At 47.8% G+C, this 26,224-nt stretch overlaps 1 protein-coding gene across 2 annotated transcripts in view; it reads left to right on the top strand.

Moving 5' to 3' along the window:
• Nsmce2 (NSE2 (MMS21) homolog, SMC5-SMC6 complex SUMO ligase) overlaps positions 1-25,045 on the top strand; it is a 196,657-nt gene extending 171,612 nt beyond the window's left edge. Inside the window, exons 5-7 of one of the 2 annotated variants that reach the window (XM_051202553.1) lie at positions 15,588-15,688; positions 16,038-16,144; positions 24,689-25,045. In XM_051202553.1, coding sequence (XP_051058510.1) covers positions 15,588-15,688; positions 16,038-16,144; positions 24,689-24,803 — 323 coding nt within the window. In that variant the 3' untranslated portion in view covers positions 24,804-25,045. Of the gene's footprint in view, positions 1-15,587; positions 15,689-16,037; positions 16,145-17,014; positions 17,104-24,688 lie in introns of those variants that run through there. The other variant, XM_051202554.1, reaches the window with a different exon arrangement.
• Positions 25,046-26,224: the final 1,179 nt, after the last annotated feature.

Here is a 26,224-nt window from a genome sequence, read left to right as displayed (position 1 = left end):
CAGAATCCACCTGTGAAATGAAAACTTTTCTCACATACTGGGCTCACCTGAACACAGGCTTCTTCCTGCAAGATCTCCCAAAGTCTCTCCAACTTGAATTTCTTACTTTTCTTTAGAAAAGCCATGTTCCCTTTCCCCGTAGGAAGAAAGCCTGGCTTGTTCTGACTGCAGCATGCAAACACTCATTGCATGAAAATTCTCAAGTAGAGCAAAAGCCAGGCGATGACCCACTTCCAACTTCATTAGCAGTGGCAGTGAGCATTTCACCGAAACCTTAGAGGTGGTAAGGGAGGAGAAAGCAAGTTAGCAATTACATAGTTACATAGCTAACGTGGTACAAGATGAAAGCCTGCATTATAATATCCTGAGTGCTGCAGACTTCTGAGTCTGTGTTCTTTCTAAATACCGTACCTGTTGTCAGTAGTGGGGTCTTAGATGAACTTTACTCCAGCATTAGTATGTGATGAGAAGTGAGGTATATGGAAATGTTTATGATAAGCCCTGACTCACATGGCTTCAGACACCTTGGTGTCTGCATTCAGAAAAGGGGTTTACAAAGATTCCTACAAAAAGCTAATTATGGCTCTAGACGGAGATTCACGACATGAAGGTCAAGGATGAGCAGGCAGGCTGGGAGAACACAAAGGACCTCATCACAAGATCAGACTGACCCTAGGGAGTTCTGTGTGACTCCCAAGCAGAGGGACATCTTAGACGGCCCCTGATGCCTGGCTTCCCGGGAAAGGCCTTCAGCAGTGTGTGGTCCCTTCTGGTGTGCCTGCCGTCCTATCTGCCCCCTGGCTTGTCTCCCCCAGCCTCACATGTCCCCTTCCAGGAGTCCTGCTAGAGCTCACAGAACACATGCCACATGCTGTCCTGGCACTGCCTGTCCCAGCACAAGGCACTCGTCTGTCTTACCCAAGGATACTCGGGGCTTCCCGAACATGGCAGGAAATTAGCTGTTGCAGGTCAAGCATGTTCCTATGTGCTGACACTCCTCGAGCATTTAAACAGTCAGTTTTGAACGTGTCAAGTGATGCTGAGGGACCCTCCTCCCAGCGCTCGGTTGCTGGTGTAATGACATGAGGGCTTTGTGCGTGCCATGGCCATCCCTGCACCCCCCATGGAAAATGGAAGGGTGGCGGCGCCTGCCTCACAGGTTTTCCTTGGGCGTCACTGTCCCTTCTATAATCATTACACAAGGCCTCCCTGAGTGCTCCCTCATCTCTGTGTGCTCCCCACACTGGGCTGCACCACAGGATGACTTGCCTGCCTCTTCTCAACCCTGCCCTCCATGCCTAGACAGCTGCCCAATGGAAGGTGCATGAATCATGTATGTCAGGCTCTTAAATAAGGAAGAGGAAATCAATTTTCTTTTACTCCTGATCTTACAAATCTAAACCTCTAGCATCTTTTAAAATTATTATGATTGATTGATTGATTGATTGATTGATGGTTTGATTGATTTGGAGACAGGATTTCTCTGTGAAATAGTCCTGGTTGTCCTGGAACTCTGTAGACCAGGCTGACCTTGAACTCACAGAGATCTGCCTGCCTCTATCTCCCGAGTGCTGGGATTAAAGGCCTCTACCACCACTGTCCAACTCCTCCAGTGTCTTTAACGCATGAAACTTGTCTATACATTGGGTTTGAGTCTCAGTTATCCATCCATGGAGATAATACTCCAAGGCTCATCATGAAACTAGACTTAAACTTGAACCAGGCATGATGCCACATGCCTATATTTCCAGTACTGGGGAGACAGAGACAGGAGAATCTCTGTGAGTTCAAGGTCAGCTTCAAATACATGCAGAGTTCACAACCAGCCTCAACAAAACCCTGTCTCAAAGAAAAACAGAAAGAAAGAAAACATATTCTGTACAGCCTCTGACCATAGTTGACTGCGTTTAGTTCTAGCAGGGTATTAATTTTGGAAAATAAAAGCTGTATTTTTAGGATTCCTCTCTCATCTGTCCGTCACTCCCATCCTTGGGAGCACGTTTGACTGTTTCATTCCTTCTGTTTGCACTGGCTTTACTGCTTTGATCGCCTTAGAAGCTGAATCATACTTTTGGAATGAAATAGTCACAGACTTCTTTATCATTAGCTTTTTTTTTTTCTATTTAATTTAGAATAAGAACAAGATGATAAAATTAGATACAAGAGGCCTCTGTGTGTCATCAAGTAACCTAGCCTACTTTGGGTAACAAAAATAAATTCGCTTTAAATACTTGCCAGCTTTTCTGAACCAACTTTGTTGAGATGAATGGCCTTCAGTCTTGTGAGTGTGAGAAGCCCTCTCTCCCTCAGAGTTCTTCCTGACAATTATAATTTCCCTCTTCTTAATTTCATTCCAGTGCTCCTAATTATGACCCTGTAATTAGTGTGCTGATTACATCCCCTGCGCAATTTCTCTGCCCCCTTGATGTTCAGCCTTCATTATTTTTAGTGTCCTCTTCTCTTTGCTCTTGGAGCTCCTGCCTACCTGTCCCCCACAGGGCTCGTAGCTCAGAGTCAGGGAAGCTTCCCACTCCTTCCAGCTGCCTCTCCAGATTTATTTGCTTTTTGCCATGAACAAACACCACACGTTATATAGCAAAGGAAGAGGTCTGTAGCCTGAGGAACTTGAGGGCTATGTCATAGCCTTGTCCTCTGCCCTGTTGAGGGATGTCTCCGTCCACTCACACCAATGCTGTCTTCTGTGGTATAGGACCACAGGAACAGGCACCCAGATCTAAGACTCAGACAGACCACCACAGGTTTGAAAACACAAAGGTGGGCCAGCCACTCAACCTCCTTTGGTTTTCGGAAACCATTCCCAGAGTCCTCATGTTGTTTCTGGCTTTGCTACTACCTTTATCCGTGTGCTGGGGTTCTCCTCCCCCTCTCCCTAATGAGGGTAAGATGTTTTAGTTCGTCTTCACAGTAGCCTAATGACATGGAGAAGAAAGTGCATGCCGGAAATGCCCGTCTGACACTGGTGGCAGAGCCAGCCAGTGATTCTGAGGCCTGGACTCTGCCCAGCCGCTTGTGTGCATGCCTACAGGAAATATAACTCCCTTCTCTGCACAAGAGCTAGAGAGTGAGCAAAGAGCAGCTGGAAGCCAACAAGGCCCCTGGAAGAGTACAGTCCACATCCCTACCCGTGTGCCATTCATGGGAGATGAGGGGGAGCAGTGGCCTATAACGTAATTCTGGTGGTTGTGCTTACTTCCCCACAGTGGACGATGGCCGTCTCCTGGGAACTCCTGAATGAGTTCTCCAGAGAGGGCAGAGCCTTAACAGGATGCCTGCCTGGACCCCTCCTGGTTCCTTCCTTCTGTGTGGCTCGGGCAAGGCTTGTAGACATCACAGCCACAGTCGCTGCTGCTGCCATGTCCGGCGCTGGCCCTGCCATCGTCACCTGCCTGGAATATGTAAGCTTTCAGTGAACAAGAAATCTGCCCTCCCTGATGATTCTGGGAGCGAGTACGGCAAAGACCAAATGTTCCATGCTGAGCAAATTGGGAAGCCCCGTGATGTCATGAAGTCTTAAGTGTGACTTCTTCATGTTTACAAAATGAGCAAATGACTCACATCTGTTGTATACATTGACCAGCGCTGTGTCCTTAGCTGATCCTTACTGTGAAGGCCTGTGTCTTCCTGCACGGGTGAGGAAGGTTTGAAAGAGGCCCGGAAGTGGGGGTGGGACATGGGAAAGTCTTGGGGACAAGGACTTGGTCAGGAAGCATCATCACTGGTCCCTTTGGCCTCGAGTCCATCACCCTCGTGTGCTGTCCTTCCCCTCTACTCTGGCCCCTTCTTCCTCTCTTGCTTTTCTCTCAGTCAGCAGAATTTTCCCTCCGGGAGGGATGTTCTCTGTCGGCCTAACTTCAGACAGAGCTGTACAAACTGAAGGCAGACTCTGTGGATGTTACCTTAGCCCAGGAGGCCCTGCCTGCCCCGATGCCCTGATGACCTGGCAGCTTGGCCATGAGGAGCCAACCTACTCCGTGGGTAGCTTTGCTGACATTTCTGTGACAGGGTTAGAAGAGGCAGGATATGGTGATTTGAATGAGAATGGCCCCTGTAGGCTCCTATAGTTGATTGCTCATTCATCAGGGGCTCTGACTGTCTGATAGGATTAGGAGGATTATGGGGTGTGACTTTGTCACTGGGTCACTGGGGGGTGGGCTTTGGGATTCAAACGCCCATGCCAGAGCCCCATGCTCTCTCTGCCTGTGGGTCAGGATATAGCTCTCAGCTGCTACTCCAGAATCAGGCTTCTGGCATGCTCTCCATCATGAGGATGGGATAAGCTTCTCAACCTGTAAGCAAGTCCCCAGTTAAATGCTTTCTCATGGTGTGTGTCTCCTGACAATGATAGAGCAGTAACTAAGACACACGGGCGAATTGATTGATTCAGTTAATTGGTTAATTTAATGATATGAATAAAATTCCAGTGTTCTAGCTTCTATCTTACAGGATAGACCGTCTAGAAAGTGTCTGGTATTCAAAGAGTGTCATAATCCCATTCGTAAAGTTGAGAGCTTATGAATCTTAGTTCCTTTTTTAAATAGCTTGATCTTTGGACTTTATTTCATCATCTGTTTCAGTTTGACAAATGGAACAAACATGACCGCCAATACAACCTACCAGCCTTATAAATATTACCTGATTTCATGAAGGACGTGAAAAAAAAAACTCAGGAATTGTTTTTGATCCCTCTACTGATGTTCACACTTACAGTAATCATGATGGACCACACATTTGATCATATTTTCTTTATATTTTCTACATATATGCCATTTAATTTTTTTGTATCAGTTTTAGTATTCTTGTGTGTGCTTTGGGAGTGGGAGGGTCACGTGTATCCCACAGCACATACCATGATGTCAGGGGACATCTTGTGGGCTGTAGTTCTCCCCTTCCACCGTGTGGGCTTCTGGGAATTAGCTCAGATCATCAGGCTGGACCACAGGAGACCTGCCTCCAGAAGGGGAAAGAATTTACAAGTAACAATGCTGTGGTTTACTTGCCATCAGTCTGGGGCTGGGTAGGGTTCAGAGTTACAGCTTTTGCCTGGCATCCCAAAGAACAAAAATCTGAAGACTGAAGGGATGCCTTAGTGATTAAGAGTATGAACTTCTCTTACAGGGGGCCCAAGTTTATTTCTCGGTGTCTATGTTGGACAAGTCAGAACCAGCTGAAACTGCAATTCCAGGAGGTCTGATGCCCCCTTCTGGACTCTGCAGGCTCTGCACTCACATGCACAAACCCACATATACACACAATTTAAAATTATATATTGTCTTAATTCTCAGTCTATCAAATATCTGTTTCCTGGTTCTTCTGTAAAAGCTGCTATGATTAAGTGTCTATGACTGCAACTTTCCCTACCTTGGTAGATTCAACAAGGTTAAAGCAGTGGATGTATTTTTTATAACTGCTTGTTGTATGTTCCTCTGGATGTAAGTGCTTTGGGGCAAAGGAAGAGAATCCGGGTTTATATAAAGCCATACCTTGACAGTGTTTACTCCTTGAACTGTGACATCTGGTAGAGTGGCATGGCATGGAGAATGTACAATGATATGTCCCGGATGGTTCCTAGGACTCTGGAGAACTGGGAACACATGAAGACCGAGTTGTTGCCCTTAAAGTAATTGCCTTCAGAACGGTCTTTTTAGCCATTCTCGGTAGCTCACACTTGCGATCCTACCGTTCAAGGATCACACAGAGGGAAGACTTGAACTGAGTCTTGAAGAATGGTCAAGGATTGATGGGGAAAGGCGGCAGAGATAACGGAGAACATGGCAGATTTGGACAAACTCTCGGTAGTTTGGTATGGATGCTGTGCTTGGGCTTGAGGTGAGAAGCCACAGGAGGCCAGGGTTCTCTAGGTACCAGTGAAGTACTTGGCCTGTTGTAGACTACAAGTGTAGAGCTATCTAGCTGGGGTAGAAAGGATAAACTGGGGAAATAGGTGAGTAAAGAACTGGGTATAATAGGGGAAACTGGAAACGCTAGGTAGGGTCTTGGCTTGAAAGAGCAGCACAGAGAATGCAGAGGAGGAGCCAGAGGCGGCGGCGTAAAGACAGAATGGATGGGCCAGGAGTGTGTGTGTCCCCAGTACCTGGCCCTTGGTACTCACTATGCTACTGTTAGAAAAGAAAGGAAGATGAAATGGATGGGGGATGCCTGCAGTCCCAGCCCTCAGGGTCATAGTGGGCCTAAGGCCAGCCTGGGCTACACAGGAGACCCTGGCTCCACTGCACCGAAGGCAAACTTAAAGGGGATTTCTTCCCTTCTTTCATTGCAGTAGACTGCTCTGTAAAGCTATATAATTGAGTTATACCTTCTTGTTGATAGCTGGTCAGTTTTCTTGTTAGGTGGGGTTTGTGTGTTTGTTGATGGCTCAAAACAAGGAATGTGAATGTGTTCATATAATTTCCTACTTTTGCTTTATGACCTGGGGAAGACCACCACACCTCTCTTTAAATTCAAATGACTGGGTGTTGGTAGTGTACACCTTTAATCCCAGTACTTGGGAGGCAAAGACAGATGGTTCTCTGTGAGTTCAAGGCCAGCCTGTTCTACAGAGTGAGTTCCAGGACAGCCAGAGCTACACAGAGAAACCCTGTCTCCAAAAAAGAAGAAGTACAGGTAGAAACACCGTGTTTGGTGATATTTTTCAGTACTTAATGCCAAGTGATAATGTAGCTCAGTCTCACCTAGATGACCCACCAGTTAAGTGCACTGGGTTTTGATGGTTTAAAAGCTGTATTTAATAGGTGGAAGCAGCTTAATATGTGACATCCGCTGAAGACAAAAGACATGTCTAAACCAATAGTGGATAAATTAGTAAATGGAAAACGTGTGTTATTAAAGTGTCGACCCGTTCCTAGGAATGATCTGAAACTCCTTACCCTGCCCCTGTAAGATAATCAGCCATATGTCGAAAGAGCCAGGGAAGAGTAAGCAGGCAACCGACCGAAGACTTGGACGGTGCTATGTCAGCAAATTGCAAGCACGTCAGGCTAATTTAGGCCTGCCTGCTGCCAGGGCACGGAAGGGTTTGTCCCATGCAGAACCCCAGGGCCCATCTCACAGCTTCTTTGGGATGACTTCACAGAGCACGTATGTGATACAGGTGCACACTGGATGCCCACTTCATGAGAATATAAGCAGTAATGTTAACAAGCATTGTAACTCTCTTAACAGCTCCCTTGTTTTTGCCAGGCATCACTCTGAGAACCTCTCCTAGTCGGGCATGATATCCCAGGCCTGTAATCCCCGTGTGTGGGAGATAGAGGCAGGAGGACCGAGAGTTCGAGGAAGGGCCAGGGAGATGGCTCAGCATGTAGGGCTATAGCCACCAAGCCTGATGAGTTCGGTGGCCAGAGCCCACACGATGGAAGAAAGACGAATTCCTACAAGTTGTGCTTTCACCGACACATGCACATTTCACCACACGCGCGCATTTGTGACACACAAACACACACACTCCAAAAACAAAATGTAAGCATTCAAAGCCAGCCAGCCCAGCCCACGCTACCTGAGACTGCCCTGCCTAAAAAACTGCATACCAGCAACACCACCATCCCCCGCGTCCACTCAGTTTAGCCCTCAGATAGCTCCATGAAGTAAACACCACTGTCAGTCCATCTTACTGCTGAGAGGATTGAGGCAAAGAGAGCCGAGATAACCTGCCAAGGAACACCTAGTAGCTGCACAAGGCAGGCCCACGCATGCCGTGTCAGGGCCCCGTGTTCTTAAATACTGTAATCCTTGTGGCCTGGCACCCTTCCCTCTTACCACACCTCCCTGGGGAGTGTGGCTTGGTCACCACCTTCGGCAGGAGGGTCTCCTGTCTGCCTCTCCTCCCCTCATCTCCAGGGACGCTTCAGTACTTTGTAGGAGGCACCGTCTCCCACTCCTCACACTGGAGAGACGAGAGGATCTCGTGTGATTGCATCACACCTGCTTATCCTCACGGAACCTTCAAGGTCCCTGAGGAGCAGTTGCATTCCTATAAAGCCATGTAAAGGAAAGAGGTAAAGCTAAGAGTGAGGCATAGGAGGAAAGAGAGAACCCTGACTACTGAGGGCTGGGTGGGTGGAGTAGGATGGAGTGCACGGGTTGGAGATGGCGTCTCCAAGTACATGGACCAGAGGTGACTGTAGATTATGGCTATGCCAAGAACAGGAGAATGTCAGGCTGCGGCTGTGATGGAGGAAATGGTCACATCCAAGGAGGCAGCAGAGTTGTATTAAAGCCAGGTATAACAGGCATGGTGGTGGGATGTCTGTAATCCTAGCATTTGGAAAGCGGAGTCAGGAGAGTTGTGAATCCATGAATTGGATATATGGAAATGTGCATATGTATATTCTGGTTGGAAGGTCTTCATCATTGATGCTTCTAGGAAAACAGTTTTCCCAATAGACTGGCCCCACTTTCTCCTGGGACCTGCTTTCCAGAGGTCTGTGTGCAGGTGTCGTGAAGTGGCTTGGATTTGTGTGTGTGTCCCCTATGTGTCTGGGCTCCCCCAGGACAGGGATTTTTCAGTATAAGGACAGTACTGGTACATAGTGGTGGTAAAATAGTGATAATGACCAGCTAAGTGTGATGGCTCTGGTTCATGATCCCAGCACTTAGGAAGCTGAGGTAGGAGGATGAAAAGTTTGAGAGAAGTCTGGACTGTTTAGCAAACCCTGCCTTAACAATAGTCATCTTCATTATCATAAAGCAGCAATGGTTCAACATCTCAGTGTTCTAATTCTGTAACAGTTTCATACATACGTACAGCTATCTGTTGTTGGGTCCCTCTTACATTGTAGCTGTTGTTCTGATTACATTGTGTTACCCTCTGTTCACCCAATATCTTTGTTTGGTGACTTTTGCCTTCCTGTGAGAGTTATAACATGTAGCAGATCCTCTGTTCCATAGGCCCTATCTGAATGTGATACTTAACTGTGAAAAACTCTTTACACAGCAAGCACTGTGTTGGCACAGGAAGTGCTGGGAGCCAGGGCTGAGTTCCCTCCTGAAGGGACATGGCAGGTTAGCCAAGAAGCCAGTATTCAGAGCAGACCACCAATCCCAGGAAGAAATACAGAATTAGATGCCCAAAGTCATAGGAAGACCCTCAACACACACACACACACACACACACACACACACACACACACACACACACACACGACCGAGAGGGGGGGGCGGTGAGAGAGAGTGAAAGAGAGCCTGATCTTGCTGCTGTCAAGGCTCTTTCTCATTAGGATCTGAGGCTGAGTGTCCAGGTAGGACCCCTCTAGCCAAGTCATAGCTAGGACAAAAACTTGCTACAACTACAGAGTCTCCGACTTGGAACCAGTGAACTTTAGGAGTCCCTCCATCTTCTGTGCACCAGCTCTTCCTGTCTAAGTGTGCTGTCCCAGGATAGTTCAAATGAAAATCCCAGCAGGCACAAATATTTGTACAGCATTTCCTCCATACACTAGCATTTTTGCGAGAAAAGTGCTTTCAGAAAACGTTCAGGCCTAATTGAAAAAGTACATAGCAATCAACATTTATTCCCCAGTAGCTTGAAACTGTCTAACTAGTAGCCAAATTTGGGATGCCTGAAGACAGACAAGTGACTAATGCTAGGGCTGTGTGTGGCCAGAACCAAATGTATTTTGTGACCACAAGACCATGTCTGGATTCTCCTTTGTAATTACCACACAGCCTACTGTAATTGTAAAACTTATATTTACTTCCTGCCTTTGACATGTAATCCAGGGTCCATGGCTGCACCCAGACCTACAGTGAAGTTCTCTCTTACTTGACTACAGAGTGTAAAATTACTGAGTGGGGGGGGGTGTGTTCACATCTCTTAAATATGCAAGTTTAATCTTGTGAAAAAATAAGCATCTGCCTTATTGGATGAAGCACTTTGCCAATCTAATGTTTATTGAAGAACTACTTCCACCAAGGACTATTTTAGACTCTAGGAACCATAATAAGACCACAAAACCCTCGTCTCCCTGGAAGAGATGAAGGAAGGCGGGAGAGCACAGCGCGTATGGACGTGTGCCCACTGAGCACCACCACACTGCTAGGTGTCAGTGGCTTTTTCAGCTTGGTACCTCAGAAAAGGCCTCTCCACGATGACATTTAAATTGACATTTCAAATGATGAGAAAGAGTAGAACAAGCAAAGGCAAGAAGAATCAATGGAAAGACCCAAAGACAGAAGGAATTTGCCATGCTCCTAAAACATAGAAAAGGCCAGGGTGGCTTGAGTGTGGTGGGTGATGGGTGACAGTGAGGTTGGAGGGCTATGGCCGTGTGTGACTGTGTGCAGTATGTTGTGCGGCATCAGCCTGGAGGAACTGCCGCTGTCTAGGCAGGAGCTGGCCATGGTTTGAACTGAGGGGTAGGAGAGAAACAGGCTGAAGGCCCACACTGGGAACATGGGTCAGACTCAGAGTTATAGCACTTGCCAGTGGACTGGATGCGAGGAGTAAAAGAAACAGCGTTCAGAACTAATCCTACAGGTCAGCTTTGAGCCACTAGATGGTAGTGAAGGGGATGAGAAAGACCAGTGGCCTCAGCATTAGCAGTCAAAGCTAACTGTTCTCAAACCCACATCTTGGTCTACCCCGTGCCCACCCTGACACACTCCAACTGCGTGTGTCACAGGACGTATTAAACTTCGGAAATACTCCTTCAAACACTTGCATAGTTTCTCCTTCCTTTGGTATTTCATTTTATGGCATCAGGAAAGGAAGGAAGGGTACATATTTACTCAGGCATTAACGGTAGTTTATTGATTAAGAGCACTTCTTGTTCTTCCGTACCACCTGAGTTCGGGACCCTATACACGTATCCGGGGACTCACAACTGCCTGTAACTCCGGCCCCAGAGAACCTAATCTCTTCTGACCTCTGAAGGCATATACACGTGGCATACCCTCACACATAACAATAAATAATAAATATATAAATAAAGTTTAGGGCTTAAGGATCTAGCTTGCTGACCTTGCACAAAACCCAGTAGCACAGAAACTAGGCATGGTGGTATACAAGGGTAGTTCCATCACTCAGGAGATAGAAGCAAGAAATCAGAAGCTCACAGTCATCCTTGGCCACATAAGAAATGTGAGCGCATCCTCCAATACACCAGATCCTGTCTTAGAGGTGGGGATGGGGTAAAACACCAATAACCAATCCTATTTGGTTATCCAACTTACCTTGCTGCATCCCTCCGCTATAAACTGAGTTTCTGTCCAGGTTTTCCTCCCCAGCATGTGTTTGGTCACTGAGCCCAGACATCTAGATGCAGGGTGTGGGTTCTGAGACCTGCCCACTGGTTAGAAGTTAACAGCTGGTGTATTTACCTAACAACACAGCTTATACATGCCTGTCCAGCCATCCTCAGTATCGGTGGGGGAAGGGCTCATCTCTACGACCCCTGAATATGTCAAATTTCATGCATGCTCAGGTCCCTTAGAGACAATGTGTTGCATAGAACATACACCCTCTTGTAGTCTTTAAGACATACCCAGTTTAGTGTAAATGCTATGTAAAAAGGAGATATACTATTTAGGGACTCATAACAAGAAGAAAGGGTCTGTGCATGTTCAGTACAGACACAGTTGCCTTTCAAACAGTTTTCACTGATGCCTGGTTTAATGCATGTTGTCTAGAACCCAGGAGTGTGGAAAGCTCAGTATAAAAAAATAAAATAAAATAAAACATCTCATTTGCATATGCATAATCTCATTACCTATGCATAATCGGGAACACTTTGTGATTCCTTAATAAAGATTCATTGACTTAATTCAATTGCTTCTTTATTGTATGTCTGGTCCTTTATTGCATCCCTTAGTAATACCATGGGACTTAAAACTCATTCTTGTCTATACATTAGAAATAACAATACAGTCCTTCATGGGTATTACATGAGTATTAAGTGAAATAATATCAAGTTACTGGAGCCCTGAGCAAGTGAGCTATTATTAGTATTAATGAGACACCTTGGTGATGGAACACTGTAGAACCAGCATGCTGTTTGCAGTGCTCAAAAGGCCCAGCTCGCCTCGTTTTTCAGCAGAATCTGCACTTTGTTTGGCTCTTGGTGTTCTCGGCCGAGTGAGACTTCAGACAGCAGCCAATCCCGCTTTTAAAATGCCTGTGGTTCCAGCAGACCTCTGTCTCTCCCCCCCCCCCCCCCCCCCCCCCGCCTGCCTGCGTTTTACCACACACACCGTACAGTCTTGTCCTGTGGATCAGCTAAGCCACCGTAGAGATACTTATTGTCAGATGCGACCTTCTGTAAGCAGCTTGCAGAACCCCAGCTTTTCTGCCGCCCTCTGTAAGTACAGGTGTAGGGTGAGGAAAAGCTCTGTGGAGAAATGTGCTACTGTGGTCTCTCCCCTTTCAGACTCGCCGTCTGTGGGCTATTGCTCGCTGTTGGGTTGGCCCTCTCTCTTGCCACCTCCCTTTGCGTGACCTCCCTCGCTTACTTCCCCACCCAGCCCTCCCTAGCGGTTGGCATTGCATCTGAGTTGTGCTTTCTTGCTTCCTCTACCTTTTGAAATTTAAAAATAGAAAAGAACCAGCAAGCCCACCCACCGCCTTTCACATGGGCTGAACTCTGTTATACAGCTAACAGATTTCCCGGTGAATTCCACGCTGTGGTATTTATAGTCAGAAATCTGCCATCCGTCCAGAATAAACTGTAAGAAATTCACAAGGAGCCCCTTTTGTTTTGACTGTCAGCAGCAGCCCACAGGAAGCCCCTTTGGAAAGTGGATTCCAGAGGCAGGCGTCTCCAGCTGCCTTCTGCCTCTTTACACTACCTGCCCCTTCTCCTGAGCCGCTAGCTGATAGAGGACCCTTTAAGGTGTCTGACTCTTGTACTCTGAATGCCAAGCCTAGGGCTCACAGGAATCAAAAGTCCCACCTCATGTGACAGCAAACGTACCAAAATGTGGCACCTTCCATATTTAATGCCATTTTATTGCTGACAGTTTTTTTTTTTTTAACTGTTTTTGTGATTTTGCTTTGGGAATAGATTAGCTGCAGATAATTGATTTGTCGCAGGCCATTAGTTTCTCTGAAATCTTCTTTGCATGCTTGGGAATCTTTATTAAGTTACATAATAGATCTAGCCTCATATTGATTCCAAATGAAAAATTGTTAAGTTTTAAATAAGCAATTAATGAGGATGAGCAAATATTATGTCTGTAGACATTTCATGTGACTTGGTTTTAACCTGACAGTTACCTTTGTAGAATAAAGGAGTAAAGATTGCTAGCTGTAACACCTGAGACCAGACTGCTTCCGATTTGGGAGTTGGGGACACTTGGATAGATGAGATCGGTTGAGCATTCTTAATCCAGAGAGCTGAAATCATAAATGTTCCAAACTCTGAACCTTTGGAGGAGAGGCCTTGTCACACAAGCGACTTCAGATTTTAAGGCAGAGATGTCCAGCAGTAAGTGGTTCCCAAGGTCTCATCCTTGAAAAGGTGTGTAAGACCCCTCAATGCTCTGCTTGAGAGATCAGCATCTTCACCCCACCCTCTGTGAGGGCTACCTTAGGGACATGCAGCCGCCCACACAGATAGGGAAAGGGAGCCCCTCTAAAGAGTGCTTTGGGCAGAGTCTTCTAACCATTCTTTCACTAGATAGCCTTGAACAAAAACTCCATACCCTTGTCCTGCAGTGGTAGCATCTTTCCAGACAGACAGGCACTCCACCCGGCCTGAGGGGAGGCCCAAAGTAATTCCATAACAGAAAGATTTATAAAGCCTTGTGGCCCAGAGTCAAGGGTTGCTCTCCCATACCTTGACAGTAAAGTAGTCTTACATCTATATTATTCTACCAAATGGAAGAAGGAAGAGGAGAGAGAGAGAGAGAGAGAAAGGAGGAAGGAATAGATCATTGGCAGACAGCTGATAGGTATAGGTTAAACAGCCCTTCCTTACCCAAAATGCTGGGGACTAGATTGTGTCAGGTTTGGGATTTTAAAAGATTTGCACATACATACTGAGATGTCTTGAGAATAGGATTCAATACAAGTAGGAAATTTACTTATATTCCCTACACAGTTTCTACACATAGCTTGAAGCCAATTTTATATAATATATTAGATAGAAGTCCTCACAGGGGGTGGGGGGCACTTGAGCTAAAACAGACTCTGATTTCCTACAGTATTTTAAATAACTTTATCCATGAAGCAGAGTTTCATAGTGGCATAATCCACGTCAGTATGCAAAAATGTTGTAAGTTTGGGGATATTGTGAATTTCAGACTCAGAGTCAAAGAGTGCCAGCCTGTAGCCCTTCTTCAGAAAGAAATTCACCCGTGGTGCCATTCACAAGTTGCCTGTCACCTGTGTTTTCCTCGGCGAAGGACAAGTGTGACACAGTAAAAAGAAGGGAATGTTGGAAGCAGATGGCTCCATGTGCATAGCCTCACAGCCACTGCTCAGAGGTTCCCAGTGCAGGCCAGGAGCTTCGGGGTGACCTCCAGGTCAGCTGTCTTCATAATAGCAATATGACGCCAGGTCCTCGTCACATTCTTTCGCGAGTGCCCCTTGAGCCTACCCAACGTATAGGGAGGAGGACCAGATGCCAGAAAGACACTGAAGTCTGCCTTCTAGAAGTCGTCTCCTGTGAGGCCAAGCATTGAAGATATTTGCAAAACCAGAAAACAATGCCATTCTCCTCACTCTGGTTTGTTCTGGGAAATACATTTACTTTTAACTTTTAAAATGTTATTTATATGAGCCGGGTGTGGTAGCATACACCTTTAATCCCAGCACTCAGGAGCAGAGGCCAGCCTGGTCTACAGAGTGAGTTCCAGGATAGCCAGGACTGTAACACAGAGAAAAACCCTGTCTTGAAAAAAGAAAAGTTTTTAAAAAGAATTTTTAAAATGTTATTTTTATTGACATGTAATGGGATGGATTGTTGCTATGTCTTTAAATGAAGTAATAAATATGTTTTCTTTTAATTCTTTAGTCTTAATATCTACTATGGTAAATATTAATAAATACAACCATATTTTTAAAAAGTTCCTTGGAGTCCTTAATAATGTCTAAGACCTCGTAGGAGTTCAAATCATTACCCCCCTCCCCAAAGTTTGACTGTTTCTGACAGTCTGTTCTTACTATGTCTTCCGTTTCAGACACAAGTAGGTGCTGTCTACTGATTGTTTCCCTGAGCCGGGAGCCATGTTGTTTATTGTTTTCCCCGTTTGTCTTGGCACCAAAGCTATGAAACAGACTTTCAAACACACCTTGCTGGCCCAAAGCCTGTAACTGGACATGGGAGAGACCAGGTCCTCCAGCTCATGCATCCACACCCTTCGTTACCAAGCAGGGCTCCCTTATAGATTAATTCTCTGAACTATGTAAAGTCTTGTTGTACCGCTCTGGGCCTTGGGTTCCTATCAAAACTGTGCAGAATTGGGGACCCGCAAGGATTCTGTTAAAAGCTGCAGAGTTGGCATGCATCTTCCAAGTGCCTGGTTCAGGGCCTGAGGAACTTCCTGCCCTTCCCGCCTCTCCCTGGCAGGCTGCTGGGCCAAGGAAGCTCACTAACCTCCGTTTCTTCCTGTAGATGGAATGCCTGCGGACAGAGAGAATGACTGGATAGAAGGAGTTGACGAAGATATGATTGTGACCCAGAGCCAGACCAATTTCATCTGCCCCATAACACAGGTATGGCTTCCTCCTTCCCCTCCAAGAGGATGCGGTTAGGTTAGTTTCACAAGGGCAGAAGGGTCCCTGTTTGCCTTGTGATACCCCACTGGGATGGAGGAAGCCAAGAAAGGAGGGATGAGATGGAATTGTGTACGTGGGAGGTTTGTGGCTAACCGCACCTTCGTTCAATCCTGTGCTTGAGGGCCTAGGAGTAAAGCCATGGTGCAAAGTGAAATCAGGGCCAGCGGACCCCTGCGTTTCCTGACCTTACAGCCACGGGGATGGGGAGTCAGCCACTGGGGGACACTGGGAGACTAGGAGGCTGATGGTGAGTATTCCTGAAAGCCTGATGTCTCCTTAATCATAGCTGGAAATGAAGAAGCCAGTGAAAAATAAAGTGTGTGGCCACACCTATGAAGAGGATGCCATTGTCCGCATGATAGACTCCAAGCACAAGAGGAAGAAGAAGGCCTGGTAAGCGGGTGCGGCAGGGAGCAGGCCAGCCTGGCGGTCCTCGCTGCGTGCCAGCGGAAGCTGCCCAGGGGCTCCCTAGGTATGGCTCAGCCGGGGCTGTGCGCAAGGAAGGGGCTTTCTGGGAAGAGCTGTGTTCAGAAGACACTGAAGGCCCCCGCTGCACCATCTACGGGGGGGGGGGGGGGGGCAGCCATCATTAGATAACAGGGCTCTAGTGGGTCTGTGTTGTTTAAAAGGACAGGCTCAGCGAATAGAGCACTCACCTAGCATACAGGAAGCCTTGCTTTCAATCCAAGGCAGCACACAAATCAGGCATGGACGCGCATGCCTGTAACCCCAGCAGTGGGGGGAAGACAGGATGGGACATTAGAGGCCATCCTCAGCCACACAGTCTGAGGCCAGCCTGGGCTACACGGGACTGATACTCTCGTCTCTCTCCCTCCCTCTCTCTCTCTCTCTCTGTTTCTATGTGTATGTGTTTCTCTCCCTTCCCCCACCTCTCTCTCTTGCACACACGTGCGCACAAACACACACACCCAGAGCAACAAACCAGAGTAGTTGAGGAACCATGACACTGTGATCTAATAGAGACCCTCCTTTCCCAGTGTCCACTTAACCAAGAGGAAATCACCTTATTCTTTGCTTTTTGCAATAGCCCTTTGGTTTAAAACACAATAACACAAACATTGTAAGACACGAATGATATCCGGCAGTCTTGCTGAGGAAGGTTGCATTATGAGAGAAATGCTTTCATTTAATCACACAAAGAACTGCACAGATGCTTTCAAGAAACCCATGGCTGAGTCACCAGTGAGAATTTTTTTTAACTCCGAATCTTCCGTCCCTTCTCTCCCTACCTCCCAACCCCAGGACCATGGCCCTGTGCCTGTGACGAGAGTCCTCAGTGGGCCACACTGGAGCTGACTGGGTTTGGCATCTCCTGAGCTCTTATCGCAGGAATGGAATGGCAGGTGTGAGCGTTCCCAGGCCCGATAGCAGCGCCTGTCATGTGTGCTTTGCTTCTGCATCATCCACACCAAGACTGGGAACTCCCTTCCCCTCCCCTCCCCTCCCCTCCCCATGCGGGTGTGGGCTGAGCGATAGCCGCTAGTGACTGGAGACAGCTCCCTGGCCTTGCGGTCAAGTCCTTTACAGTATTTATTCTAGAAGAAAGATAGTTTTGCAGCCTAATGGCTGCCAAATATAAACCATTAGTTCATTTCTATCTGCTTTGCATTTCCTCTTCATACTCCAAATGTCGTATTTCCCTAATGACCTTGACATTTTCCTGTTGCTGGACTTCTGAGCCTTCCCTTCCCTTTCTAGCCATCTGCTCCCTGTGTCCCTTCTCTCCCAAGCCAGAAGGGGCCAGCCTGTCTGCTAAGAGTGCTTCAGCGATGGTGGCGGAGTGTTCCCACTCTTAGATGGCCCTCCTCAAGTACACACTCTGACTTCCCGATGCTCTTTGCCGCTTTGAATTGTACATGGTACCTGCAGGCACTTAACACTTGTCATCTAGGGATGCCTTCTTTACCCACCATGCTTCCATATCTTGGGTGGCAGACAGCCTGCAAATGTTTGTAGTCTAATAGTAACTGTTAAGTCAGTGGAAGAAGGCTAGAGGTTGACAGCAATGGCATTGTCACCTTACAGTCCGAGGAAGGTGGCGGGGACTGATGAGGAGTGCTTGTAGGCCAGTCCTCTTAAGTTTTTCCATTGGTAACCCTCTTTCCTAGGTCAGATTCCCCCTTCTTCCCCTTTCCGTGTGTACATGTGTGTGGTGTGTTTGCATGTGTCGGTGTGTTTTCACACGTATGGGTGTACATGTGGAGGGGGTATGCATGTACATTATGTACACACACATGTAGAAGCCGAATGCTACTGTCAGGGATCTTCCTTGATTTCTCTTCCACCCCAAGCTTAAAGACACGGCTGCTCTTTCTGGCCTCTGTGCCCCTGAGGATCCCTGTCTCTCCCTTCCGAGTCTGGAATTACAGGGAGGGCACCATGGGCTCCAGGGATCTGACCTCGAGTCCTCTTATTTGCACATCAAGCACTCTGACCACTGAGCCATTCCCCCAGCCCACTCACCAGACATTTTTGTGCAGCCCTGAGTCTACAGGTATATAAAACAGGTGCACAAATGAAATATTCACCTATAATAAATGATAAACAAACTTACCCTAAAACAGTTCTTCAGCATATATATTTTACCACTTGTGAAAGATGAAAACAAATTTATATACTACTGAGGTGGATGTGCTTAATTTTACATAAAGAATTAAATTACATAAAGAATTAAATATTGGCTGAACGTTTGATGCTGCAGGATAGAGTATGTTTTTCAGAGTTGATTGAAACTTGATTTTCTAACTGTCAGTGCTGAGAACATCATAAATACATAGTACAGAAGTTGACAGAACTATGTTTACAGCCATTTTAGAAACCGCTGTGAATGTTGTCCTAATCCCAAGCCAAAATTCATTTTACAATTTTTGATGAAGCCTAAGTCAATAGCTCACTAGTTTCTAAAATCAAACATTCTACTGTATTATAATGCAAGGATACAGTGATTTGCTCTAATCAGTGGAATAGTTGTAGAAAAATACTGTCTTTTCTGCCTTTAAATCATTGTCTCTATAAGAGCAGAAAATGTGTACAGAAGAAAACACAGAAATGTATAGCATACAGTTGCCTCAAATCTAAGCCGAGGTGTTTCCATGGCACAGAGTGCTGTGATACGCTCGGTCTCATGTCCATGTGCTCATGGTAAGTGTTCGTAGCCAAAGCTACTACAGTGAAGTTTTATGGTACAACGTGGATGAGCATGGGCAGCAAAGAGACAGATCAGCCATTAAAAACGCTTGCCGGCTCTTCCAGAGGACTCGAGTTCAGTTCTCAGCACCCACCTGAATCTAGCTCTCTGGGATCCAACATTGTCTCCTGGCTTTCATATCAGCACGACATACATGCAGGCTAATCTCATATACATAGAAAATAGTAAAGTATTTTTATTTGATTGTTTGGGGTTTTTTGTTTGTTTGTTTGTTTGTTCTTTTTGGGTTTTTTTGGGTTTTTTTGTTTTGTTTTGTTTTGTTTTGTTTTTGTTTTGTTTTTGTTTTGTTTTTGAGATAGTTTCCCTATGTGGTCCTGGCTGTCCTTGAACTTGCAGAGATCCACCTGCCCCTTCCTACTGAGTGCTTGGATTAAAGGCACCTTTACACCCATCAAAGACGGGGCTCTTGACAAGAGCCCCACCCCACCAGGCCAGCTTTCACTAGGTGGCAGTACCTATGACGGTGGCTACTGCTGGTGGCAGGGAAACAGAAGGACACTGCAGATGACGGAACAGTGAAGAGGCTAGAGACCTGTCATAGAGGCCGTGAATATCAGTTCATTGCTTGCTATCAGTAAACTGATGGGAATCATTGTAGTTTTCCCATCCATCGGTGCATTTGAAATTTGAATAAGGTATTTGTAAAGTAGCTAAAGTACCAAACACAGATACAGTAAGACTTGAACCATGAGCCCTTCATCATTGTCTTCAATCTTCAGCCGGTGTCTACCATCTCAACCGCATAGGCCTGGGAGACCTTGGAGAGAAAGGGAATTGAGAGGAGCCCAACCTGGAGTTGAGAAAGATACTCGGTGCAGGAGGGAGGTGCCAGAGGCTGGTTCTGCTGCTTGTACAGTGGGTTCTCTTGCAGAGAATGAGTGCATACCTGGGCGTGAGGGTGTGTGCAAGTGCCCCAGACAGAATGTGGCAACGGATTGTAAGGGAGAGAAGAGGAGCAGGGACCATGACTGCCATTTCTGTTGAGTGTCCAGAAGCAGTTGCTTGATTTCAAGGTCTAGAGAGAGGGAGAGGGCAAAGTGTCTAGAGGAGGCTCAGTTCAGGTCATCCGGGTCTGAGGTCACAAAGGTACAGCCGCTTGAAGTTAGCGGGTACAGTCATGTGGGCTTTGCACTTAGAAGGTGACGGAGCTGCCCATGAGAATTGTGTGACTCTGAGTAAACAGGTGCGCAACTGCCACTACCTGAGACGCAGCTCTGCAGAGGCAAGCAAGACAGAGCCTTGGCCTGGCAGGAGCCCTCCTCAGCACCGGACTCAGAGCCTGCAGTCAGTTCTGAACAGTTCCTCGTTCATCAGTTACAGTGTCAGAGGTAGAAGACCCTGTGGGAAGCGGCCCAAACCACACCCAAGACAGGTGCTACAGTCACCAGACCAGGACACACATGGCAGCAGATTAGAACTCACGACAGTCTGCGCACGCGGGCTGCACAGGCTTCTGATTCAGCATGAAGTGGTGTCCGTTCCCATGGAGTGGCATTTAAAAAATGTCTGTGACACATCCTGTCGGAGAACTCTCCTTCTCCTGTTCTAGTTATGTTACTGGAGCCCCAGGCACGCTGTGTTACTGGGTACCATCTGAACTTTCCCAGCATGCTTCCGTCCCTGGAGGCCTTTCCACTGGCTTGAGGCGGAATATTCTGGAGGAGCTTTTCACCCTAAGTATACTGTCAGAGTCATTTCCTAAAATAGATCTGTTAATCATAAAGCTATTGTCTCACAATAGAGCTGCCTGCTGATTTTCATGCTAATGGCTACGGCCGATTTTGACCCCAGCCATTTGCTTTGGTTTTCTGGGGTTGAGCGGGATCCCCAACAGTCATTCAGAACATGTCAGATGATGTGAAGTGAATAGAAATGCGTGATTCACCTAAGCAACAAGAATTCACCTAGCAACAAGCCGCTCAACCAGACTCGTTATCTCTAGAGTGGAAATAACCTCTTCAGCTCAAAATTCCAGGGACCCTGGAGCTAACAGGGAATTCCTTCCAGGTCTGTCCTGGCACGTTTCTGAGGTACAGAGAAGACAGGAGCTAGCTCGGTCAGACTCAACTCCAACACCAGAATTCACATGAAAGCGTCAAGTATGATCACGCGTGTGCTGTCCCAGCACACTGGGGCACACTGGCTGGCCAGCCTATTGTGTACTTAGCAAGCTCTAGGCCAGTGAAAGACCCTGTTTCAAAAGTACCTGAGGAGGACTGCTCAGGGTGTCCTCTGACCTCCATGGCATACACATGTACACATGTATACACAGCTGCACATACACACAGGGAGAAGGGCCTTCCTGACAGGAAGCTTGCTGGTGTACCTCGTGATCACACAGCTGTGGGCCCTATGGCTGCCAGTCTTCACTAGACTTGGAGGGCATGGGAAACACGGAATTGCTCCTGCGTGTAGGTATGACAGGAATCCACCCAACTCTTGCTGCCAGAGGCGACTATACACCCACTTCTTCGAGCCTATGGATTGGACGTGAGCATTCTTAGGACCCAAAACTGAGCCTCTCAGGACTCACCATCACGAACTGGGGCCGAGGCCCAGATTCCTACAGCCCCTGGGGAGCCTCTTGGGACCCTCTGCACCCTGAGGCCTTTCCTTAGCAGACTAAGTGTGCCCCATGCTGTTAAGGAATGCTCTGCCCTATGGCTGACCCAGGCTTGTGATCAGCCTCTCCTTCCAGGCCTGTGGGTCTGAGCTCTTCCAGGGGATGATGCCATGATGTGAGAGCTGAAGGTGTTGCCACACCTGACTTGCTCACCAGGATGTCCTGGGGATTATGGCCTAATGCTTGGGCAGTGTTGTTTCTCAGAGCAGGAGTGCCCTGATTCAGGCCCATGGCATCATGGCCTTTTCTTAGCCTTTTTAGTTTAAAAACTTGTTAGTTTCTGTGGGGTGGGGTGGGGTGGGGTGGGGTGGGGTGGGAGACATGGCTGTACCCGGTTCCTGTGCTGGCCTCACCCTCCAGGAAGTCTTCCCAGAGATTCATTCGTGCTGTTCAGAGTTGTTTGCGCCTGTCACTCGTCCAGCCATCTTGTTTGAGGAGACAGGACTGGTAGCTACGGTCTAGAACAGCAACTAGTGTGTGGTGAGGCCTTCGCCCTTGACATTCAGTGGCCACTCGATTCTCACTGTGCCCGAATGCCTTCAGACAGACGAGGAACTCTGCCTCCCTCCGTTTGCAGGAAAAACCTTGTACAGTCGTTTGTACAGTGTCATCACCCGGGGAGCTGACTGCCTGGAGACGGCTCACTGGGTAGCCCAGGCTAGCCTAGAACTTTCAGTCGACCCCCCTCGTCTCAGCCACCCAGGTGCTGGGGTTCTCTCCGCTCTTCCCCCTTGGAAAGACTACTTGATTTATGCCACTGCCCCCATGCATGTCACAGATCTCACTGAGCCCCAGCCACCAGCAGGAGTGTGGACGCCTCCGCGGCAGCCCAGTGGTGTGGTTAATTCCATTAGCCATTCTCAGAATGCCCTCACTTACTGACTAAAGCCGCTGATGTCACCAGGAAGTCCTCCCCCACCCCACACTCCACCGCCTATTCACTGTCTGGCAGCCCGAGGTAGACTTCGTTCTCAGGAGGCTGTGCACCCAAGGCCTGGAAGCCAGAAGCAGGGCTCAGGGCTTGCCCGGCAGGGAAGTGTACCCCAGGAGCCTCCTCTCGAACATTTCCACATCAGGGAAGCCTAGGGGGTGACAGGACGTGTACATGTCTTCATCATCTCATACTCGGAGATTTCACAGTACAGGAGACAAGCTGAGGTGGGCAGCTACAGCTACACAGCAAGACTCCACCAAAACACAGGCCACAAATGAGCAAAAGCCCATGTGCCTGAATGCCCAGGCCACACTCATCATCTCCCGATTCATCCCATCCCCAAGCTGGCCACCAGTGCTCTGGAGACTCCTTGGTGTCAAGGCCAAGAAAACCCCCCCCCCCCCCCCCCCCGCTTCCTACTTTATCCTCGCATTTCCTATGACTTGGTGGACTGTACCCCGGGTCACCTTCCCGTCCCTCTGCCTTTTACCTTTTCTCCTGTGTTTGCTGTGCCTTTAGAAGAGCTGTCTCGGGTCATGGGGCCTAGCCTTGTGGGCCAGAGCCATGCTTGTACTTCAGATATGTAGTTAGAATCTAGCCCAGAGCGGATCACACCAAAGCATGAATGGTACCCATGTGAACCGGATCTCTGCGAGTACAGACAGATCAGATAACCTAAAACTTCCCAAGAGAATAGCCAGCCTAGGGGACAGTAAAGCAGGAGGACTTTGTGGAGTGCTATGGGGCTGTTGCCATGTGGAGTGGGGACCCTGCCCATATTTAAAGCAGGGGGACCCAGGCCCAGAAAGTTTATCTTGGCCACCAGCCACCGGGTGGTTGAGAGAATTCAGGACCTACATGCACTTGACTCCAAACCCTGGGCACTCCACCCTGCCCAGATCTTGTTCATAGCAAAAAGGAACCAGGTGACTCAGTCCAAACTCTGGCTCAAAGGAAATGGCTAGCTGAGCACGGCCTTGCTCTCCACCCTTTTCCAGTGACTCAGGATCTTAATTCTTCCACTTCAGGCTTCAGGCCAGTCCCCAATGCCACTGAGAGGTTTAGTGGCATTCAGAGGGGACATAGTCCAGGCGGGACTGCTGGTCCCGTGCCTATCCTGTATCCATTCCTTCCCAGGGCCCGTCTGTCTTCCCTTTCCTTATGTCCCACTTGCCTTCCACCCATATCTGCAGAGCCCACGTCCCTGTGTGTGCTGGATCCTGTCTCAGCCAGAACACTCAGCCAGACTGCCTCACCCTTGCTGCGCCTCTGTGGAGCACTCTTTTTCTCTGCTCCATTCTTTGCCCTTTAGCCTCTGTCCTCTCTTAGCCAGAGTGACTTTTCTACAAGGAAAGCAAATCTATCCCAAAAAACTCCAGGGGGCTCTTTACATATTTAAAATGAGGTCCAGAGCAAAGGATGTAGTTGAGTTGATGGAGCATTTGTAGTTGAATTGATGGAGCATTTCTGGTTGAGTTGATGGAGCATTTGCCTGTCGTGCGTGCATGAAGCCCTGGGTTTGGCCCCCAACACAGCATATAGCCAAGTCTTGGTGGTACACGCCTATAATCCTAGCACTGGGGAGATGGAGGCAATAGGAAGTTCATTCCCCTCTACAAAGCAGGTTCAAGGACAACCTCGGCTATGGGAGACTATGACTCAAAACAAAACAAAAACTAATAACAAAATAAGATAATAACCCAGCGTGTCACCTTGCCCTTGACCTCAGCTCCCCATTCCTTAGCTTTCACTGCAGAGCACCTGGCCATGCCTCCTGGGCAGCCCAGGCCACACACAAGCCTGTCTCCACCCTTCCTTCCTAACTCCCATCCATGTTCCCTCTGCTCCTCACTGCTTTATTGCTATTGTGGCATGGTTTGTGGCTCCTTGGTGACTGCCTGCCTCCTGCGACAAAGCAAGCTCCTAGATGTAGATGCTGCTCACACATTGCTTGCATCCCCAGCTGCAGACGCGCTGCCGGCCCTTGGAGAAAGAATGGGGACATGTGCATGACTCTTAGGTTTGGAGCGGCTTTGTTTTTTGTCCCTGTTCTTTTGTAAGCTGTCCTCATTTCAGTGCCTGACGATGACATTGATTGATGCGTAAGACAGGGACCTGAGATGGACTGACGGTTTTCTCTCCCCTTCACAGTTGCCCCAAAATCGGCTGTAGTCACACAGACATGAGAATGTCGGACCTCATTCCAGATGAAGCCCTGAGGAGAGCAATAGAGAACCACAAGAAGAAAAAGCGCCACCCGGAGTAGGAGCCAGCCCCCTCTGCCTGCCCCCAGGGGTCACAGCCTACCTCTACCCCCCACCCCCCACCCCGGGAGTGAGGGTACAAACCAGTTAAGGGCTGGCTGAACAGCACACTCTGCTTGGGGTAACGCGTGATGGCTACTTGTAATTGAAGGCCTTTTTCAAGTTATAAAATGAAAACACGAGAACATTATATTCTTCATTTTCAAGTGCTCTGAAATTTTAAATACAACTTTGATAATCCTCAGTGAGTCCTGTGTGTATCTCCCCCGGTGGATAAGGGGTTCCCAAGGTGCAGACTTTCTCTGGCTCCTGCTTCCAAACAGTTTTTATAGTTGTTTCAACTGAAAAGTGGCTTTGGGGAGACAATTAAAATGAAAAGGCAGAGGCTGACAGGAGTTTGTGTCAACAAAGCCAACAGCAGCATCTGGTTATAAATCGAAGCCTCCTGTTTATTTGGTGTGATAGACAGCACTGGATATGGAAATGCTTTCTTTTGTTGTGAGTTTCTGAATAGCATGAAATGTTCCAGGGACATACTCCCCAGGGCAACTGTAAGTACTGCCCATAATGTAAACTTGGCTGCATTCCTAGGAGGGCCTCGGGTGTCACCTGGAAGCCACCACCTCGTCCTTAGCACTCCACTCAACTAACTGCCGGATGCGCCTTGCAGGTGACATCATCCTCTAGGCCCAGTGTCCACAGCACAGGGTACCTTCAGCAACAGGGACTTCCCTTCAGTTTCTGGGGGCAGCCAAGGGCAGTAGCCTGTGTGTTTTGGGAGTCCCTTGGATAATCCTGACTGACAATTCAAAGAGACTTCTGATGCCTGGTGCTGGGATTTCTGTTAGCTAGCTGATGACTCTTGTGAGGGGCATTGTCAGCCCAGATGGAAATCTTTCACTTACACCGTGTGCGTGCGTGCGTGTGTGCGTGCGTGTAGACCTTTACGCATTTTCAGGTAGATAGATAATGATTCCTATGACTTTTTCAGACATGCTTTCTGCCATTTGCCTCTCTCTTTCCTCTGTATTTATCTCCTCCCGTTCCCTATTCCAACTCCCCGCTTCTCTCTCTCCCCTTTTCATCCCTCAAGTCACCCTGTACCCTTTATTCCCCCCCCCCGTTGTTCCCCTCCCCCACTGTGGTCCCTTTTACTCTTTTGGTTTCTGCAATTTCTTCAGGTTGCATACTGACATCTGAAGATTGGGAGCTAGGAGCCTCAACTGAGAGAACATTCTACGTTTGTCTTTCTTGACTAATATCATCCAGTGACCTTCAACTTTCATTTTTTTTCTTGCAACTAAATAATATTGAATAGTGTGTATGTATCACATTTTCATGGTCTACTCCTCAGTTGACAGATAGCTATCATGCTCCATTCCCTAGCTATAGGGGATGGACCGGCAAAGAGAGTGTCTGTGGA

The sequence above is a fragment of the Phodopus roborovskii genome, unplaced genomic scaffold, assembly GCF_943737965.1.
Source record: "Phodopus roborovskii unplaced genomic scaffold, PHOROB, whole genome shotgun sequence".
Lineage (NCBI taxonomy): Eukaryota > Metazoa > Chordata > Mammalia > Rodentia > Cricetidae > Phodopus > Phodopus roborovskii.
This window is presented reverse-complemented; position numbering and strand designations above follow the sequence as displayed.